This window comes from Myxocyprinus asiaticus, chromosome 50 (assembly GCF_019703515.2).
Source record: "Myxocyprinus asiaticus isolate MX2 ecotype Aquarium Trade chromosome 50, UBuf_Myxa_2, whole genome shotgun sequence".
Classification (NCBI taxonomy): Eukaryota; Metazoa; Chordata; class Actinopteri; order Cypriniformes; family Catostomidae; genus Myxocyprinus; species Myxocyprinus asiaticus.
In genome coordinates, this window is record NC_059393.1 from 9,690,001 (window position 1) to 9,712,217 (window position 22,217).

The 22,217-nt window shown below is 37.3% G+C and overlaps 2 protein-coding genes across 3 annotated transcripts; one reads left to right on the forward strand and one right to left on the reverse strand.

The window, feature by feature from the left end:
• The first annotated feature begins 926 nt into the window (after positions 1-926).
• On the forward strand, positions 927-3,954 carry bbip1 (BBSome interacting protein 1). Its single transcript, XM_051694905.1, has 3 exons — positions 927-996; positions 2,938-3,001; positions 3,306-3,954. The coding sequence occupies exons 2-3, from the start codon at positions 2,956-2,958 to the stop codon at positions 3,476-3,478; spliced, it is 219 nt and encodes a 72-aa protein (XP_051550865.1). The 5' UTR covers positions 927-996; positions 2,938-2,955; the 3' UTR covers positions 3,479-3,954.
• A 913-nt stretch (positions 3,955-4,867) lies between these two features.
• LOC127438949 (programmed cell death protein 4-like) lies at positions 4,868-22,198 on the reverse strand. Of its 2 annotated transcripts, XM_051694888.1 has the most exons (12): positions 22,136-22,197; positions 21,591-21,683; positions 20,821-21,123; positions 16,151-16,245; positions 15,717-15,830; positions 15,320-15,541; positions 14,320-14,417; positions 7,443-7,560; positions 7,161-7,268; positions 6,965-7,075; positions 6,745-6,884; positions 4,868-5,526 (listed from the first exon to the last, which is right to left on the reverse strand). In XM_051694888.1, the coding sequence occupies exons 2-12, from the start codon at positions 21,631-21,633 to the stop codon at positions 5,466-5,468; spliced, it is 1,413 nt and encodes a 470-aa protein (XP_051550848.1). In that variant the 5' UTR covers positions 21,634-21,683; positions 22,136-22,197; the 3' UTR covers positions 4,868-5,465. The 2 variants fall into 2 exon arrangements, with proteins under 2 accessions (XP_051550848.1, XP_051550850.1); XM_051694890.1 differs by lacking the exon at positions 6,965-7,075 and having other exon boundaries at positions 22,136-22,198.
• Between the last annotated feature and the right edge of the window lie 19 nt (positions 22,199-22,217).

Here is a 22,217-nt window from a genome sequence, read left to right on the forward strand (position 1 = left end):
TGCTGTTTTAGATGCTGTGTCTTATTAAAAATAACTTTAAAAGCATCTTGAGACACCTGCTTTCTGTTAAACTGCATTTGTTGCGCTGTCTCTTGCCTTTTTAACGCAAGAATGCGATCGATCTGAAGTCATCGTCAGTTCTTTGCACACATCCAAAACTTAAATGCACAGTTTTATCATTTGAATGTGCATTTTGTTTTGTTTTTTATTCAACGAATATTCGAATTTCAAATTTTAATTTGACAGCCCTAATACAGATTATAGGCTACAAATCTCTTCTTTCTTAGGCTATGTTAAAATCTCCAGAATATCAGTCTTTACTCTAACTGTGCCAAAAACATTCTTTTTCATTCTTGTTTTTGGTTAATTCAGTCATTAGGCAAAACACAAAATTGAGACATGCATAAAGAATAAAGGGAAATAAAAATACAATTTATCCAAAAAATATTCATTAGTATGGATTTCTTTGAATTTTTTTAAGTTAAGAAAAATCTATTTAATACATTTTTGGATTGTGTTTGAATTACGGGCATTTTGCCTTATGAATGTTATTTTACCAATCATACAAATAAAGCATCAATTATTATTTAACCATGTTCATCAGCCATAAATATTTCACCATTCACTCAAAAAATATTTTCGCATATTTTTAGGATTCATGCATTTCAATTTCATAACAAAATTCTATCAAAATGAATTATGTAATGTTTAACTAAATTTAATTAATAACACAAAGTATTTTACTACTCAATTGAAATAGATGTAATTTTGTTATGAAATTAAAATGTAAATCTTATAATTATTTTTGAGTGTTATCTGTTTATAATAATAATAATAATAACAATTATTATTATTATTATTATTATTATTACATCGTCACAAAATTAATAGCATGTCAGTGGCACGAGGCGGCAGCAGCGGTTTGTCTCGAGACAGTCGCGCGAGTAGAAGAAACTGGACCGGAAGTGCGTATAACACCAGCTGAAGAGATAAACGGTAAATCCATCTACTGCCAAATATTGCATTATTTATATATTTATTTAGAGTGAAGTATCTTTATATGTGCATAGTAAGCTGTTTATCATTTAATAGCAGCATTTCCCTCGTTTTGTTTGTCGTTAGACACCAAGCTAATGGAAAGCCAGAGATTTAATACTGCCAATCTTGTAAACAATTTAAACGGGTGAATATCACGAGTCCTGTCTAGAGCATATCTTTTAAAACAAAAAAGAAAGAGACACGAACTTATCTTTTGCTGAAAGAAAATGAGGCTTGTTTAGAAAAAGTCCTACTTTTTCTTTTTTTTTTTTTTTCATTACCACAGTGGTCGTTTTAGTTGTATTGCCTGTAAAAAAAAAAATGTATTACAGAAATGTATGTACTGTAATACATTAATAAATGGTTACATCTAATTAATGCTTATATAAATAAGTCATTATATTATTTTTTTTAACTGTATAATATTCTTAATTTTTGTGAAATAATGCAGCAAAAAAATCTCAATTGTCCTAAATTACGCTTCATTTGCTTTATGCAAAATAAAATGTGTATGTGTGTGTGTGTGTGTGTGTGTGTGTATATATATATATATATATGTATGTGTGTGTGTGTGTGTGTAAAAATGTTTGGAATAATGTACAGATTTTGCTCTTTCGGAGGGAAATTGGTACTGTTAATTCAACTGATCACAAAGTATAGTCAGGACATTACTGATGTAAAAAAACAGCACCATCACTATTTGAAAAAAGTCATTTTTGATTAAATCCAGACAGACCCTATTTCTGGCAGCGATCACTCCGACACCTTATCCTTGAGTAATCGTGCTAAATTGCTAATTTGCTACTAGAAAAACACATCTGAAAGATATTTGGTTCATTAAATTAAACTTAACATTGTCTTTGTGTTTGTTTTTGAGTTGCCACAGTATGCAATAGACTGCCATGTCTTAAGGTCAATATTAGGTTAAAAATGGCAACAAAAAAAAAGAAACATCTTTCTCTAGAAACTCATCAGTCAATCATTGTTTTGAGGAATGAAGGCAACACAATGCTTGAAATTGCCAAAAAACTGAAGATTTCATACAAAGGTGTACACTACAGTCTTCAAAGACAAAGGACAACTGGCTCTAACAAGGACAGAAAGAGATGTGGAAGGCCAGATGTACAACTAAACAAGAGGATAAGTACATCAGAGTCTCTAGTTTGAGAAATAGACACCTCACATGTCCTCAGCTGACAGCTTCATTGAATTCTACCCGCTCAACACCAGTTTCATGTACAACAGTAAAGAGAAGACTCAGGGGTGCAGGCCTTATGGGAAGAATTGCAAAGAAAAAGCCACTTTTGAAACAGAAAAACAAAAAGAAAAGGTCAGAATGGGCAAAGAAACACAGACATTGGACAACAGATAATTGGAAAAGAGTGTTATGGATCTTAACCCCATTGAGCTTTTGTGGGATCAGCTAGACTGTAAGGTGTGTGAAAAGTGCCCGACAAGACAGCCACATCTATGGCAAGTGCTACAGGAAGTGTGGGGTGAAATGTCACCTGAGTATCTGGACAAACTGACAGCTAGAATGCCAAGGATCTGCAAAGCTGTCATTGCTGCATGTGGAGGATTTTTTTGATGAGAACTCTTTGAAATAGTTTAAGAAGTTCTGAACATTTTTTTCAAATTGTAATAGTAATTTTTCACGTTATTATTGTCCTGACTATACATTGTGATCAGTTGAACGCCACTTTGGTGAATAAAAGTTCAAATTTCTTTCCATAAGAGTAAAATCTGTACATTATTCCAGACTTTTGGCCACCAGTGTGTATATATAGATACATATAAGAAATCGATTGAAATTTCACCTGCATGTTTTTGAGATTCATCCAAATAGCCACATATCCTGCATATTAATGCGTAATACTGAATCTACCTTTGCATTAACAGCTACCCAGAGGAAGCACAATGCCTGAAGTAAAATCAATGTTTCGAGAGGTTCTGCCTAAACAAGGTGAGCATTTCAGTCTTATGTGTTTTGTTTTGCCTAGACTTGCATCAGCACATGAAGCCTTTCACAATCTCACCCTTATACAGACTGAGCTAAAGACATCCCATATGACACAACAGTGTTACGGTAAACAAGAGACAAAACAAAAGCTGAAAACAACATTGGCCAGCTATTGGTCTCAGGACCGAAGATCACAATCGATCCTGATTAAATTAAGCCCACCCTCCATGTTTTGCTGCAAGCACCCACCACATGTGGTTTCAAGTTTGTTCGATTATATTGATCAGTGTTCGTCCCATCTGCACAGGTCAGCTTTCCATGGAGGACGTGCCCACCATGGTCCTGTGCAAACCCAAACTTCTCCCACTGAAATCTGTGACGCTGGAGAAACTGGAGAAGATGCAACGGGAAGCACAGGAGCTCATTAAACAACAAGAAATGGCTCTTAGGGAACATCAGCAACCAGAAAAAGCTGAGTAGGGTACACTACCAAGAGATGAAGTGCACACTTCCATTACAACCTAGTATCAGCACATATCACTGATAGAGTAAGTCATAATTCATGTATGGTCAACTGCAACAGTCAACTGTCAGATTAAATCTATCATTTTCTTTGTTCATTTGATAGATATATATTCCTTCATGGGCTTATTTATGCTTTTGTTTGAGACCATGTATTAGATAAGTTTATATCACTATTTTTAAAAGGCAAGTTTATGATTCAAATGACTGCAGCTCTGCATGGATTTAATATATATATATTCTCAAATATGTTGTAAATATATGTGCAGTATGGTAAAACTGCTCTGACATCACTGTGAATTAGGCTTTTCTCAAAAACAGCAGCTCATGAATTCATGAAATCGTGGTTCTGCACAGGCTTTATATTCTTTCTGGTTTGTCAGCACACTGTATTCTGTATCTGTCATATTTAAATATATTTCTCTTCATAACTACTCGTTTGTGTATTTTGAAGAGCTTGCATGTCTCATTGCATTATGTTAATGAGAACAATGTCATGATGTCCCAGTAATATGCTTCATTTTCTATCTGCAAAATAAAAATAATTGTTGAAACTGTTGAAAACAATCGACAGCATTTATGGCATAATGTTGATTTCCACAAAAATTTATTTCGACATCCCCATTTCCTTTAAAAAAAAAGATAAATAAATATAATCGTGGTTACGAGGCACTTACAATGGAAGTGAATGGGGGCCAATTTTTGGAGAGTTTAAGGACAGAAATGTGAAGTTTATAATTTTACAAAAGCACTTACATTAATTTTTCTGTCAACTTATTATTTGAAATTGTTTAAATTGTAATTTTTACAGCCATTTTAGGGTTTTAGTGTTTGTTGACTACATCGTCATGGCAACATCAAAATTGGAGATAACTTTACACAGAAAAGGTTAGTAAGTGATTTTATCACACTAAAATCACGTTTACATGCATTTTGCTTACGTCTTGTGGCTATACTTTTGAAACTGAGTATTTTAATGTTCAAAAATTGGCTCCATTCACTTCCATAGTAAGTGCCTCACTGTAACCTCCATTTTTACTTTTATTTTTTTAAAGGAGGGATGAGTCAAAATTATGCCATAAATGCTGTCGATTGAGATTAACTTGTACTGAACCCGGAATATTCGTTTAACTTCTGCAGCTTTTTAATATTAAATAAATATACTGAAAAAATTACAACTGCTAGAAAAACACTGAAAAAAGTAAAAAATTATAATTTTAATTTCTATACAACTATCACATTTACACATCAAAATAATTACTCCTATGACCTGGGCATTTCTTCGAGATTCACCCATTTACCTTCACAAAATTCCTTCTAATCAGTTAACACGACAATTTGTATTTATTATTTATTTGTCAAGCACAAGTACATTTCACACCCACCACTCTACTGAAATATAAAAATAAATGTTCTTGACACTGTTCTGTGAAATGATCCCAGCTGCTTTACATTGCTCAGTTTCGCCCTTTTGCAGTGACCATCCGAAATGACATCTTTGAAAGGTCAAAGAAAAAAATAAAAGGAAAAATATACTCAAGCACAGTATACAAAAAAAAAGCAGCCTAGAAGGGAGAAAGAGCTCTGAACTTATGTGCCTGCACTCTTCCATTTATAAAGCTCTGTACAAGTCTCTAGAAACACTGCTAACTGGAGAACAGGAGTGGCAGTGAACTCAGGAATACAAAACATGGAATGACTAAGTCATTTTAAGTGTGGCACTTTCAGGATTAGTTTATAGAAGTCACATATCAGAAGGATGGGGGGGAATTACGTCTCCTTCAGATTTAAGTGCCTGGCCCTTCAGTCCCATGTGTTCTGACAGGAGGAAAGTTAAGTACTTTAACCTTCGTGACAAATACAAGCAACTTAAAGAAATATAAAGCTCCAGTTAATGCTAAAACTGGAGCAGCTGCCATGGAAATGGCTTGTGGGACTCCTGAACTCAGTAGCTTTCAAGTTTAAGGCACCCGCCATCTCCTTCACTGATGAACCTCTTCCGGCCCCTGAATAGGAAAAAAAAAAAAAAAAGGTTCAATTCAAGTTAAGATCAATCGACAGGATTTGTGGCATAATGCTGATTACCACTAAAAATATTTTGCAGCTTATGACTGCATTTACAGTGAGGCACTTACAATGGAAGTGAATGGGGCCAGTCAATAAACATTAAAATACTCATCGTTTCAAAAGTATAGCCACAAGACGTAAACAATATGCATGTTAACATGAATTTAATGTGATAAAAGCACTTACTAATCTTATCCATGTAAAGTTATATTTCAACTTCGCTGTCATGACAACATAGCGCCAGTTATCCCTGTAATCTGGAAAACGCTGTAACATCAGTGAATCCTTGATTTTAATCACCTTAACACATACAGTGCATTCAAAGTATTCAGACCCCTTCATTTTTTTCACATTCTGTTGTTGCAGCCTTATGCTAAAATTCTTTAAAGAAAAAAAAAAATTCCACATCAATCTACACTCCATACCCCATACTGACAAAGCAAAAACCAGATTTTTGATAACTTTGCAAAAAAGAAAAAGTCTGGGCTCTGGCTGGACCACTAATTCACAGAGTTGTGCCTAAGCCACTCTTGCGTTGTCTTGGCTGTCTGCTTAGGATCATTGTCCTGTTAGAAAGTGAACCTTCGGCCCAGTCTGAGGTCCTGAGCACTCTGGACCAGGTTTTCATTAAGAATATCTTTGTATTTTGCTCTGATATGCATTTTCAGCTATGAGACCTTATATAGACAGGTGTGTCCATTTCCAAATCATGTCCACTCAAATTGAATTTGCCACAGGTGGACACCAATCAAAGTATAGAAACATCTCAAAGATGATCCAGAGAAATGGGATACACCTGAGCTAATTTTCAAGTGTCAAAGCAAAGGGTCTGAATACAATGTGATATTTCAGTTTTTTTCTTTTTAATAAATTTGCAAAGTTATCAAAAATCATTTTTTTGCTTTGTCATTATGGGGTATGGAGTGTAGATTGATAACTGAAAGCATTTTAGCATAAGGCTGCAACATACAATGTTAAAAAAAAAAAAAAATGAAGGGGTCGGAATACTTTATGAATGCACTATAATGTTTCGAAACAGTGTGTATTTTAATGTTTATAGACTGGCCCCATTCACTTGCATTGTAAGTTACATAAAGTTTACTAAAGGTTAGGGGTTTGTTGCGATAAGCAATAGTGGTGCATTTCCTTCAACTCACCGACAGGGACAGAGGTCTCTGAGTTTTTTATCGATGACACCAGCATTAAAGCTCCGTTCCACAAACTGCTCAAGGAGCGAGTAGGCACATGGCACGTCAATACTTATATCTGCCATGTCGAGGTAGACCCTCTCAAATCCCTGTATGAGGAGGATGTTCTGATTAGAGCGAGCACATGTAAAGCTGAAATTATTTAAATGACCAGCAGATGGCACCATACCCGTCTCAACTGATCCACAGTGATGACTGTGGAGGCACAGAGAGACTTCAGCAACTGTAGAATCATTTGAAGTGCTCTGTCACCTTTAGATTCCAGCACCATGATAAGTGCCTGTAAAAGTGCCACAACTTGACTAAAAAGAATCATCATGTGGCTTTACAGAATTCTAAACAGTTTTTTTTGTTGGTAGTCTTACTTCATAGACAAACTCATGATGGAAATGTGGTACTTCCAGTTCTCTCAGGCACCGTTCTGCCTCCAATGTATCGCCTGACAACAGGTACTCCTTTAGCAAGAGGTTAACCTGCAACAACGATTACGCAATCCATCAGTGACATTTCACAAGCATTCTTGAGTTATTGAGGCTGTATGCATGTGCTGATGCTTAATGTACTGTAAAGTATTTCAGTTCGCCATTTAAAAAAAAAAACAAAGGATGACATTATGTAATTTAGCTGTTGAATGGGCAGGTCCTTGCCTCTTTGATGAGTTGATTGACAGGTCTTTGGCCGCCGCCCGAGCCCCAGAGGTTGTCAATGCGTAGGCCGGTCCATTGGCTCATTCTCAGCAGCACGGCTGCCCGATCCAGAGCAGCTCTGACAAATCAAACAAACACTGATCAAAAAAAGGTGCTATTTGATGACTTGTTGCACAAAAAAGGTGAAATGCGTAATTTCTGCCTAAAACAGAATAGTTTGCAATAGTGCTCGCACACTGTTTCAGGTGTCTTGGTTCCGAAAAATATTTTTCCCATTTATTTTTCCAATAGGGAGTTCATAAAATCCTTAGAGTTTAAGCCATGAACCAAACAAGTCAGAAGAGAATCACAAGATTATAAACTTTGATTTGAAGCAAAAATGTATTTGACAATCAGACAAAAAGTCAAATGGTACAAGACTGTGTACTAAATGTGAGGAAATGAGGAAATTAACTACAATCCCATGAAGCATAGTAAATGGCAGTCGAATTAAAAACAATAGAAAAAAAAACCATTTTAACCATTTTTTAAAATCAACTTACATAATTTTTTTAATTATTTTTTTTTAAATATATTATATATATATATATATATATACACACACACACACACACACACACACACAGTATATATACACTACTGGTCAAATGTTTTGAAACACTCATTCTTTATTATAATTATTATTATTATTATTTCACATTTTAGAATAATAGTAAAGTCATTAAAACTATGGAATAACATAAATGGAACTATGGGAATTATGTTGTGACTAAACAAAATCCAAAATAAATCAAAACTGTGTTATATTTTAGCATCTTCAAAGTAGTCACCCTTTCTCTAGAATTTGCAGACATGTACTCTTGACATTTTCTCAACCAACTTCTTGAGGTATCACCCTGGGATGCTTTTTAACAGTATTGAAGGAGTTCCCATCTATGTTGGGCACTTATTGGCTGCTTTTATTATTTGTTCCAAGTCATCAATTAAAAAAGTATAAAACTAAAATTGTATTAAAATGAAAAAATTTAATATGGTGGCACAATTATATTTTTGTCTACAAAATTAATTTCAAACATTTAAGCATATACCTTCAGATCAAAAGATTTTTAAGATCATGAGAAAAAGTTCAGTCAAGTGTTTCAAAACGTTTGACCGGTAGTGTGTGTGTGTGTGTGTGTGTGTGTATTATATATATATATATATATATATATATATATATATATATATATATATATATATATATAATAGTTGTGCTCAAAAGTTTGCATACCCTGGCAGAAATTGTGAATGTTTGGCCTTGTTAGACACACAAGGTGACACACACGTTTAAATGGCAATTAAAGGTTAATTTCACACACCTGTGGCTTTTTAAATTGCAATTAGTGTCTGTGTATAAATAGTGAATGATTTTGTTAGCTCTCACGTAGATGCACTGAGCAGGCTAGATACTGAGCCATGGGGAGCAGAAAAGAACTGACAAAAGACCTGCGTAACAAGGTAATGGAACTTTATAAAGATGGAAAAGGATATTAAAAAAAAAAAGATATCCAAAGCCTTGAAAATGCCAGTCAGTACTGTTCAATCACTTATTAAGAAGTGGAAAATTCAGGGATCTCTTGATACCAAGTCAAGGTCAGGTAGACCAAGAAAGATTTCAGTCACAACTGCCAGACAAATTGTACGGAGAAATACAGGCTGCTCTGGAAAAAGACGGTGTGGTTGTTTAATGGAGCACAATACGACGATACTTGAACAAAAATGAGCTGCGTGGTCGAGTTGCCAGAAAGAAGCCTTTACTGCACCAACGCCACAAAAAAGCCCAGTTACAATATGCCCGACAACACCTTGACACGCCTTACAGCTTCTGGCACACTGTAATTTGGAGTGACGAGACCAAAATAGAGCTTTATGGTCACAACCATAAGTGCTATGTTTGGAGAGGGGTCAACAAGGCCTATAGTGAAAAGAATACCATCCCCACTGTGAAGCATGGTGGTGGCTCACTGATGTTTTGGGGGTGTGTGAGCTTTAAAGGCACAGGGAATCTTGTGAAAATTGATGGCAAGATGAATGCAGCATGTTATCAGAAGATACTGGCAGACAATTTGCATTCTTCTGCATGAAAGCTGCGCATGGGGCGCTCTTGGACTTTCCAGCACAACAATGACCCCAAGCAAAAGGCCAAGTTGAGTTCACCCTCCAGTGGTTACAGCAGAAAAAGGTGAAGGTTCTGGAGTGGCCATCACAGTCTCCTGACCTTAATATCATCGAGCCACTCTGGGGAGATCTCAAACGTGCGGTTCATGCAAGACGACCAAAGACTTTGCATGACCTGGAGGCATTTTGCCAAGACGAATGGGCAGCTATACCACCTGCAAGAATTTGGGGCCTCATAGACAACTATTACAAAAGACTGCACGCTGTCATTGATGCTAAAGGGGGCAATACACAGTATTAAGAACTAAGGGTATGCAGACTTTTGAACAGGGATCATTTCATTTTTTCTTTGTTGCCATGTCTTGTTTTATGATTGTGCCATTCTGTTATAACCTACAGTTGAATATGAATCCCACAAGAAATAAAAGAAATGTGTTTTGCCTGCTCAATCATGTTTTCTTTAAAAATGGTACATATATTACTAATTCTACAAGGGTATGCAAACTTTTGAGCACAACTGTATATACATATTATATATTTACATACACACACACACACACAGTGTGTGTGATTTATATATACAGGTGCATCTCAAATTAGAATGTCGTGGAAAAGTTCATTTATTTCAGTAATTCAACTCAAATTGTGAAACTCGTTTATTAAATAAATTCAATGCACACAGACTGAAGTAGTTTAAGTCTTTGGTTCTTTTAATTGTGACGATTTTGGCTCACATTTAACAAAAACCCACCAATTCACTATCTCAAAAAATTAGAATACATCATAAGACCAATAAAAAAAACATTTTTAGTGAATTGTTGGCCTTCTGGAAAGTATGTTCATTTACTGTATATGTACTCAATACTTGGTAGGGGCTCCTTTTGCTTTAATTACTGCCTCAATTTGGCGTGGCATGGAGGTGATTAGTTTGTGGCACTGCTGAGGTGGTATGGAAGCCCAGGTTTCTTTGACAGTGGCCTTCAGCTCATCTGCATTTTTTGGTCTCTTGTTTCTCATTTTCCTCTTGACAATACCCCATAGATTCTCTATGGGGTTCAGGTCTGGTGAGTTTGCTGGCCAGTCAAGCACACCAACACCATGGTCATTTAACCAACTTTTGGTGCTTTTGGCAGTGTGGGCAGGTGCCAAATCCTGCTGGAAAATGAAATCAGCATCTTTAAAAAGCTGGTCAGCAGAAGGAAGCATGAAGTGCTCCAAAATTTCTTGGTAAACGGATGCAGTGACTTTGGTTTTCAAAAAACACAATGGACCAACACCAGCAGATGACATTGCACCCCAAATCATCACAGACTGTGGAAACTTAACACTGGACTTCAAGCAACTTGGGCTATGAGCTTCTCCACCCTTCCTCCAGACTCTAGGACCTTGGTTTCCAAATGAAATACAAAACTTGCTCTCATCTGAAAAGAGGACTTTGGAACACTGGGCAACAGTCCAGTTCTTCTTCTCCTTAGCCCAGGTAAGACGCCTCTGATGTTGTCTGTGGTTCAGGAGTGGCTTAACAAGAGGAATACGACAACTGTAGCCAAATTCCTTGACACGTCTGTGTGTGCTGGCTCTTGATGCCTTGACCCCAGCCTCAGTCCATTCCTTGTGAAGTTCACCCAAATTCTTGAATCGATTTTGCTTGACAATCATAAGGCTGCGGTTCTCTCAGTTGGTTGTGCATCTTTTTCTTCCACACTTTTTCCTTCCACTCAACTTTCTGTTAACATGCTTGGATACAGCACTCTGTGAACAGCCAGCTTCTTTGGCAATGAATGTTTGTGGCTTACCCTCCTTGTGAAGGGTGTCAGTGATTGTCTTCTGGACAACTGTCAGATCAGCAGTCTTCCCCATGATTGTGTAGCCTAGTGAACCAAACTGAGAGACCATTTTGAAGGCTCAGGAAACCTTTGCAGTTGTTTTGAGTTGATTAGCTGATTGGCATGTCACCATATTCTAATTTTTTGAGATAGTGAATTGGTGGGTTTTTGTTAAGTGTGAGCCAAAATCATCACAATTAAAAGAACCAAAGACTTAAACTACTTCAGTCTGTGTGCATTGAATTTATTTAATACACGAGTTTCACAATTTGATTTAAATTACTGAAATAAATGAACTTTTCCACGACATTCTAATTTATTGAGATGCACCTGTATATGCACAGTACTGTGTAAAAGTTTTAGGCACTTGTGAAAAATGTTGCATAGTGAGGATGTCTTCAAAAATAATGACATAAATAGTTTTCATATCAGTTATCATCATACAAAGCTAGTAAACATAAAAAAGCTAAATCAATATTCAGTGTGGCCACCTTTGCCTTTAAAACAGCACCAATTCTCCTAGGTACACCTGGACACAGTTTTTCTTGGTTGTTGGCAGATAGGATGTTCCAAGCTTCTTGAAGAATTCGCCACAGTTCTTCTATTTTTAATTCAATTTGCTCAATTGCTTCTGTCTCTTCTTGTAATCCCAGACTGACTCAATATTCAGTGGGGGGTTCTGTGGGGACCACGAGATCCGTTGCAGGGCTCCCTTTTCTTCTATTCTATTTGCAAAAGGAATGTTTTGGAGTCTAAAATGTATTTTTCCTATTGACACACTAAAGCTGAAAAAATAAATAACCATCTAAAGACAAATGTTTCTGTGAAGCATCTTATGTGCCTAAGACTTTTGCACAGTACTGTATGTATGTATATATTATATATATAAACTCAGCAAAAAAAGAAACGTCCCTTTTTCAGGACACTATTTTAAAGATAATTTTGTAAAAATCCAAATAACTCTACAGATCTTTATTGTAAAGGGTTTAAACAATGTTTTCAATGCTTGTTCAATGAACCATAAACGATTAATGAACATGCACTTGTCGAACAGTCGTTAAGACAATAACAGCTTACAGACAGTAGGCAATTAAGGTCAGTTATAAAAACATAGGACACTAAAGAGACCTTTCTACTGACTCTGAAAAACACCAAAAGAAAGATGCCCAGGGTCCCTGCTCATCTGCGTGAACGTGCCTTAGGCATGCTACATGGAGGCTTGAGGACAGCAGATGTGGCCAGGCCAATAAACTGCAATGTCCGTACTGTGAAACGCCTAAGACAGTGCTACAGGGAGACAGTAAGTACAGCTGATCATCCTCACAGTGGCACACCACGTGTAACAACACCTGCACAGGATCGGTACATCCGAATAATCACACCTGCGGGACAGGTACAGGATGGCAACAACAACTGACCGAGTTACACCAGGAATGCACAATCCCTCCATCAGTGCTCAGACTGTCCGCAATAGGCTGAGAGAGGCTGGACTGAGGGCTTGTAGGCCTGTTGTAAGGCAGGTCCTTACCAGACATCACCGGCAACAACGTCGCCTATGGGCTCAAACCCACCTTCGCTGGACCAGACAGGACTGGCAAAAAGTGCTCTTTACTGACGAGTCATGGTTTTGTCTCACCAGGGGTGATGTTCGGACTCGCATTTATCGTCGAAGGAACGAGCATTACACCAAGGCCTGTGCTCTGGAGCGGGATCGATTTGGAGTTGGAGGGTCCCCTTCCTGCAGGCTCATCCTGATATGACCCTCCAGAATGACAATGCCACCAGCCATACTGCTCATTCTGGGCGTGATTTCCTGCAAGACAGGAATGTCAGTGTTCTGCCATGGCCAACGAAGAGCCCGGATCTCAATCCCATTGAGCACGTCTGGGACCTGTTGGATCGGAGGGTGAGGGCTAGGGCCATTCCCCCCCAGAAATGTCCAGGAACTTGCAAGTGGAAGCAAGTGGGGTAACATCTCACAGCAAGAACTGGCAAATCTGGTGCCGTCCATGAGGAGGAGATGCACTGAAGTACTTAATGCAGCTGGTGGCCACACCAGATACTGACCGTTACTTTTGATTTTGACCCCCCCTTTGTTCAGGGACACATTATTCCATTTCTGTTAGTCACATGTCTGTGAAACTTATTCAGTTTATGTCTTAGTTGTTGAATCTTTTTATGTTCATACAAATATTTACACATGTTAAGTTTGCTGAAAATAAAAGCAGTTGAAAGTGAGAGGACGTTTCTTTTTTTTGCAGAGTTTATACACATACAAATATCTAAGTAATTTGAGAGTGCACGGAAACTGTTGATTGTTTCATTCACAGTGCGTCATGGAAGAGGGCTGTTGCTGCAGAGCTCTTTTGGCTCACTTTGTTTGCCATGATTCTCTGATTGGTGGATTGTTTCAGGATCATGGGTAGTGTAGTTCTTTACCAGGAATTTCATGATTAAACGTGTTTTTTTTTTTTTAATGAAGTTGAAATTACGCAGAATGATGGTTATGGTAGGTGCATATACAGTTGATTAACAACCTCAGAGCTCACGATAGGTCTGTCTTCAAAGATTTATAAGTTATCGTTAAAAATCAATTCCCCTATGGAAAACATTTGAGATTTTTATTTACAGAACCGAATGTTGCACTCTATTACAAAAATAAAAACAGGTTTCTCGAACATTCCGCCTTCTGCAATTGTTGCCAAACACATAGTCCCACCCCAAACTCATGCCATTGGTTGAGCCAATTTTACTATGTCAGGCTGGTTGAGATGCTCAAAACATTTTAACTTTCGGTGGAATAAACCTACAAATTACTACTATTGTACTTATAGGAGAAAGTATTTTAACGGTAACAAAATTACACATGTCACCATTAAGACCCACTAAAATACCTGGCATATTCACAGTCTACTCGTCCTTTGTAGCCATCTATGAAGCTATTGGGCAAGATGTTGTCCGCAACTGCTCGAGCAATGAACTGGCCAAGCATCTGTAAGACAAAAGCAAACAGGAATTTAATATTTTATTATTTCCAGGTAGAGATCACTCATTCTAAGAGTTTTCCACTGAAAGTTCCTCAGGACCCATGAGCTCATTGTTTTGCACTAGAATACAAAAAAGGAACTTGAATCAGTTAACTAGAAAATTATAAAACAACCCAAGTTCCTTATCGAGACTTTGGAAATGAGCAATGGCACATTTTTTAAATACCACTGGAATTTTATGTGTCCTACTGTAAACATGTGTCCTGCAGTAATACACCTCATTAAAATGTCAGTAAATGGCAGAATTTTCTGTTTTGGGTGAACTGTTTCTTTAAGGGCACAATTGAATTAGCCAAAGCCAGCATCACTAGCGTTTTCACATTCTACCTCTCGAACAGCATTTGCATTCGTGTATAGAGTGGGGGATAACAGGACAGTGTTGGGTAAATGTGTTTGTATAGCAGAGAGTGTTTGAAGGTACAGCGCTGACCCAGCATTCTGCACACAGCGAGACAAAAGCACAAGCACTGGTTTTTCTATGAAGCCAAAGGAAACAGCTTAAAGTCTCTTCTGACTGACTGATCTGCACCACCAGATATGCTCTACACAGAGACCACACAGTTTTCATTGTTAACCGAGCAAACTCACTTTCAGCAAAATAAACATGACACAGGAAGACACACCAGAGCTTAATAAAAACTGTGCAAAATGTCACAGTGCAAAAATTAAACCAATGCCTCTACACGAACACGTTTGTGTTGTTTCTATACCGTAATGATACAATTAGATTTGACATTTTCTGGAAACAAATGCCACCACAATCATGATTATGGTTGGTTGCTAGGGCTTTGCTATGTGTTTGCTAAGGTTAGGGTTAAACTTATGCACATTATCTCTAGTGTGTTACCTGTGGAGCACCTGGCGTGTCCAGCACCAGGTCAGGTAGCTCTTTGAGCAGTTTGTGGAAAGAGGCTTCCATGTCGGCGGCCGTCAGTACATGACCACAGAGCTCACTGAGCAGTCGTGACGTCAGCTCTCTGTGGCTGGCTTTCGCCTCAAGTGCAAGCGACACGGCTAGCATAGGGACATTGCCGCGCATACTGCCCAGGTTCAGCTCGGCAAGCAATTCCTGTGGAAACAGAGCAAACGTCCTTAATAAACAGCCAATTGGAGTGCAGCATTCTCTAGGTTGGTTTACTCAAAGTAACAGCACAGTGTAGCTGGATTGTGCAAAAGCTTAAGCCTCATAATAATGCAACACAAACAGTCATAAAACAATCAATGAAATCCTGCCCACAACTCACCGCCACTTCATTAGCATCACCATGCTCAAAGTACTCTTGTACGATAGGAGTGACCGTCTTCTCGAAGGTCTCTTCGTCCAGAGGGAGGACAACCGTCTCATACACACAATTTTCCTGGAGGAACACAATGTTGGATGGGTTGTTACTTGATTTTATCGTTAAAATGTTTCGATCTTGTAATGGTCAAGCGTCTTCTGATCATACAAATTCACAGGTTAAAGTTGGCCAAACTTTCGCATAAGCTTGCGTTTCCGGTCTTGTGCATTTGGATGTGTAGGAATGGAAGTAAATAGAGCGCAAAGTGTAGTGAGACCGTGGCTACTCCACAGATGTTGGCAAAAATTCAGCACAGAAAATGCAGTAAAAGTCTGCAGATTCTGTCTGGGCCTTCATATAAGAAAGCATTGGGAGTCAGAATGCAGTGGTGTTCTCACCTGTTCCGCATCGTAATTGGGATCTTTGAAATCGACCTCGTCTTCATCGTAAACTTCCCCAGGTGTTCCCCAAACACCTTTACCGCCCGCTCCTCCTATGGTAAAGAAACGAAAATAACAATTTGAAATATGAAAATACATAAATACAAAAGAAAACGCATTGGGGGAACTTTAGTGACATCATGTGCCTCCTACTGAAGTGAAAGTACATACTGTTCCTGCCATTGTTATGTTAACCACACAGGGTCATCCACTCTGAAATAATTCCACAAAACAGAGCTGGGGCACTTTAATTCACGGCTTGTGACATCATCTCTCAATATGTGCAGAGCGAGCTCTAACCACAAGAGCCAAACTGATACTGAACTGAGAAAAACAAACCGATTACAACCCATCATATTCTCTAAGGCTACAACAAGTTAAACATTTAGATGCTTTGATAGATAGAATTAGTGTAAGAGAATACACGTAACAGCTTTGAACCCTAATAAATTTTTCAATAGCATAACAGTAGCTCAGCCATTTTCACAATAGTGTAACTTTTCCAGTAACAAGTTACATTTTCAAAAAAGTAGCAGTGTAGCGTCACAAATTATTGAGTTATATTTTATATTGGAAACACCAATTCATTTTAGTGAGTCTTCATTTGGATGGTAAATGATTCACTAATTCACTTGAGCCCCTGCACAGCCTTAAAGGGACTTTGCCATACTATAAGTCACCGTCATCTTTGTTTAAGTTAAATATTTTGTTAATTGCTGCCATTTATCACTTTATTTTTAACTCTGTTACATAAAATAGGGCAGTGTTTCCTACTTTAATTAGTTTATATTTAACCCTATCCCTTAATGTTGTCAGCCTAATTGTTCAATGTCACCCTCATTTAATGTCCAGCAGGATGTTATTTAATTAAACTGATAATAAATGACCATCTGATTATAATATATTAAAAATATTTTCTTCTTTAAATAGCTTCAATATGTTCAGTCAATGCTATGTAAAAAAAAAACACCTCACTGAAAGTGAGAAAAAGATGCAGCCAAGAAACTGATCTCAAATATCAACTCTCTACCACAACTGAAAAAAAAAAAAAAAAAAAGTAGTCTCAATTCTGCACTTAAGATCGGAAGATGAGCCAATTATTCGAATGATTAATCGACTAATCAGTTGATTAATGCAGTTAATTAACAGCTCTTGGCTTGAGTTTGAGGTTGTATTAGGCACGTGCTAATAAACAAATTTTTTTTTTGTTTTTTTTTATAACTTTTAAATGGCCTTTACGGAATTGCAAGAAAAACTGTCTGAAAAGTTTAACTTATTAGAAATAAAAAAAGGTCTACCCTCTAATTTTTATGGTTCATTTGATTTTTCCAAAAGTTAACATTTTCCAGACATTTTCTTTTAGAGTGTGAGCTGCGTCATTATCTTCCTTTCCGGCTGCGTCAGGCTTTTGGTTTACAGCATTAGTATGACCATGAATACATGTGTTGAAAATTGTAAAAAATATTATGTCAAATGAGATCTCAGATTTAAGGGCCTTTGAGAGTGACTGGGAAAACACTACTGACGTTTGCTCAGCCTGAACGCAAAGCCTCCAAAGAAGATTGTCAATATGTCGTAATCCACTTTTCAGGCCTCTTTATGTATGCTGTACATATGTGCAGGAATGAAATCCTCTGTGTTTAAACCTACAGGCTTTGGAAGAGTGTTTTGCACTTCCAAACCAGGTAAAACATTTTTGCTGAGGTTTTTGGCCAAAATGAGTCAACCGAAACTCCTGCCCTGCTTGTTGACTTAAACAGCACTTATGTAACGGGAATGGGGTGGACAGGGCCAACTGAGCCAAGCCAGAGAGAATAAAAGAGAGAACATACCATTAAGTAATCTTGTGGGTGATCATACACAGGGTGGAATCAGTTTGGGGGAGGAGGTGAAGAGGTCAGGAAAGGCATCCACAATGCAATAATCTCGGCTAAAATGCATTAAATCTCCCACCCCTCAGTGTAATCTTACATCTCAGATGATTAAATGATCACAGTCAGACACAAAGAGTTCAGACTGTTCCACAACAGCAAAAGTGTTTTCTGCAGGCTGGGAAATGTGTTAGTGTACACAGAATCTTTGCCGACTGTTTGTAGGCCATTTCTGCAGGCAAGCCTTTTCCAATCAATTCTGGTCTGTTTCACTTAGGGGCATTCAACCCTATACAACAGACCACCAGTGGGCAAAACAACAAGTGTGTGTGTTTGTGCAAATATATGAAGAGAATGAATGGGACTGACTGTCCGTTATGAATGAATGTGTTAATTTGGGTGGAGTTCAGTTGTTGTTTATAAAGTGTGTCAGTTTGTAAAGGGGGCATGCGGACATGCTCTGCTGTTTGTTTGCCAATTAACTGGTTTAAAACAGTCTGCTAAGGATGCAGGGCTAAAATGGAGCTGTGCCACGTCTCAAGGACTTGGACTCAAGCCAAGCCAACATGGACACAAACACACATGCATATATACAGTTGAGTCTAAAAGTCTCTGAGCACATTGAAAATATGGGATTTTTTTTTTATGGAAATGTGGACATAAACCAATAAGAGATATTTAAGAATCTATGATAAAATGGTCCCGCAACGGAAGAAAAATAAAAGGTGTTGACTTTATATCTCACAATTAAGACTTTAGTTCTCGTAATTACAAGACATAAACTCACAATTGCATGAAATATTTGCAACTGTCAGTTAAAAAAAGAAAGGGAAAAGCCGCAATTACAAAAAACAGGTCATGACTGCGAGATAGTCACAATTACAAGAATCAAGTCACAACTGTGACAAACTCACAGTTACAAGAAATAGTCGCAACTGCGAGATATAAACTCGCAATTAAGAGAAATAGTCACAACTGCGAGATTAAGTGGGGTCGTAATTACGAGAAACAAGACGCAATTGTGAGATCTAATCTCAATTACAAGAAAAAAGTCGCAATTGTAAAATATTAACATGCAATTACAAGAAATAAAATTGCAATTGTAAGATATGAAGTCAGAATTAAAAATTTTTTTATACAATGGCAGGATCAAGGCACCATAAGATTCTGTACTATTTTTAGACCACTATTTTCGGGCCCTATGATTTCAGCGTTGCGGAAAACAAGGACAGAATCATGAAACAGTCATAAAAACAGAATTAACTATAAAACACGGAAGGCCACAGAATTTGACATATTTGGGATCAAATGCACAATTTATCAGATTAAAACCATGATATATCCAATTGGGTTGATTAAACCACAAAAGGCTGAGATTTAATTAAACAAATACATGGTTTGCATGAATTGCACACTTCAACAGTAAGTGATTGTTTAAAAAAAAAAAAAAATAAAAAAATAAAAAATAAAAAAAAAACGCTGCTTAAACACTAAACGCATCATTGACATCACGCGCGCTCAGTGTGTATAAATGACAAAGAGCAGAGCACTTTATTCATTGTGATGTGTGTAGCACATGCAGACTATATATTTATAAAATTAAACCATAGCGTTTAGCAGTTTAATAAGCACATTAGCCCAACAAACTGCTTTTCCAGAGGTGAGAAATGAAGTCATTGAAAACATCTGGTTTTCTGCCAAACACCAAAATAAAAGCTCCATTAAAATTGATGTGTGAAATTGAAAGAAATGCAACAGATATATATTACTTCTGTATTGTAAAATGTAATATTCAATGTATTAGTAGTAATAATGATAATAATAATATCAATAATAATTACATTATATTTAAGTAATATCTCACAAGCAAGAGGTTCACTGCTTTCATTAATATATTCCAAATAAATAAATAAAAAAATAAAAAGGGGTTTTGGATTACGCTGTGGGAATCAGCATAGAAGCGCTTCATTTGTTAAAAATAACGCAAGTGTATGCTGAAAAGCGATTGTTCTGTTTTCATTTGATTAAAATTCTATGAATTCATTTGATTAGAGAGGTATTTTTAATGATAAAATGTAATTAAAACCTGGATTTCAGAGAAAATAAAATGGAAAACAGTGAATTTGGTCAAATATAACAGATTTCTTAAGATCCTACTATTGAAATGTAAGGAAGTTTGTACAATAGGTCAGATTTCCTTGCTTGCATTAAAGCTCACTAGATACTCTTTTGAACAGTCTTAACTCGTGCTAAGATAACATGTCCATCAGTTTTAGCACAAACTTGAGTCCATGCTGACATTAAAGCAAAATTCTATACCAAATTTCCATTCAACTTTTCACTAAAACAGTTATGTTGATAATATAATTTGTAATGAGAGGGGGGAAAAAAATTAACCAGAAGAATGCAAAATATAGCCTACCAATTTTACTAGTGGTCTCAGACTTTTGAACCTCACAGTATATCTCCTTTCACAGAAACAAACTACATATACCATATATGGTTCTTGCAAATATTTATCTACTCGCATTTACAGAAAAACTTCATGTGCTCTACATCCATATAAATGAACCCTACACCCACATGCACTGGACTTCCAGAACTTTCCGCCAGCTCCAAACAAACAATCGGCTACAAATTCCAGATGTCCAAGTTCAACTTATTGCTATTTATGTGCATTTCAGAACTTCAATTTAATCCAAATATCTGCATTCCAGAGAGAAAACAGCCTGTAGAATGAAAACATTGTGTGAATACCTTTCTTTGGCAGTCCTCGTCCCTTCCCCATCCTCGACCTCCTGTTCAGCAGTTTGCCCTTAGGACTGGTGGGCGGAACCGCAGACCGGACCACTTCTCCGTTATCGCTGAGCGAGTCGCCCTTGCCAGAGTCCCGGGAGGAGTTCTTCCTCAGACGTCTCTTCACCTTGGCCTTGAGTTTCGCCTCATGAATGGTGCCGGTGGGGGCCGTTATCCAGTTCCCATTGACCTCAGTTTTGACGTTTCCAGTAAAGATGCTCTCCTCGTCCCCGGAGGGGAAGGAGTCACTGGGATCGACAACCTCTGTGGAAGGAAAGGATGACAACAGTGTTTGAGACTATTGGTGGAATACTGCAAACAGTGATGCAGATTATCAGCTGTTGGAGAAGAAGCGCAAGACCTTTTAAACATATCTAATAAGAAATATAGCATTAGCAATTATTCTGAACGAGTTTGGGCCCCTTAATGAACCTTTGCTTCAAATAAGGTTTGTGGATTTGATTCCTAGAGGACACATGCACTGATAAAAATGTATATATTGAATGCACTGTAAATCACTTTGGATTAACAAACTTCTGATTAATGCATAAATGATCAATGTAGCCTACAATAACACCAGCCTTTGTGAGTAAAAACGAATGCTTCTGTTCGCAACTTTGCACACACTTATGACAAATACCAGGTTTGAGAGCAAATACTTCTAAAGCACTGAACTAGAAACAGTTAGTAGGGCATAAAATCACTAAATACTGCATTAAATGTCTACTTACCAACAGGGTTTGCATTGAGCCATGCCTCACAATCAGTTGCCATGGTAGAAAAATGTTATACAGTTATACAGGGTATGGAATGTGTTATAGCACCTAGGATGTAAAACAAAACAACATGAATACACTTCTTTCTGTGCAATGCATAAATAAATAAATGAATGAATAAATAAATGGAAACATGGACTGCAGTCAGCTGCTCCAATCAGCTTCATCCATCTGGCTCATAATAACACAAGACCAGTGCAATGAATGGATAGAATTACCATGCAGTCCCAAACAAAGTGTATTGGCAAAGAAATTTAAATTGTAATTACCGCATTTTATATTTGCTGCAGCGTATGCATTTAATGCATGTCAGTGAGTGCACGCGTAAAGCACGAGCGCAACATAAACAAAAACAAAGTCTGGCGAAGAGCAACGAACAAACGCTGTTCTTTTGCTTTCTTTGATGCCGCTGGTGAACCTAATATAATTCAACTCTTACATGTCGCGCAAGAGGTTCATTTTAAACAATAAATAGTCGATAAAGGACACATTCTACTTACCTGCTTTTTCTCGTTGTCCAAGTTTGCGCGTATTGTCCTGCGTTGTTGGTTTTGTGTTCTCTGCCCAGCAACTCGATGGCGT

Excerpts from the sequence above, each read along its gene's own strand:
- LOC127438949 (XM_051694888.1), bottom strand. The coding sequence starts at position 21,633 with ATGGCAACTGATTGTGAGGCATGGCTCAATGCAAACCCTGTTG. Across the intron at positions 7,561-14,319 it reads GTAGACTGTGAATATGCCAG|AGCTGCTCTGGATCGGGCAG; the intron begins GTATTTTAGTGG and ends TTGATTTGTCAG. Across the intron at positions 7,269-7,442 it reads TCAATCAACTCATCAAAGAG|GTTAACCTCTTGCTAAAGGA; the intron begins GCAAGGACCTGC and ends TCGTTGTTGCAG.
- bbip1 (XM_051694905.1), top strand. The coding sequence starts at position 2,956 with ATGCCTGAAGTAAAATCAATGTTTCGAGAGGTTCTGCCTAAACAAG. Across the intron at positions 3,002-3,305 it reads AGAGGTTCTGCCTAAACAAG|GTCAGCTTTCCATGGAGGAC; the intron begins GTGAGCATTTCA and ends CCATCTGCACAG.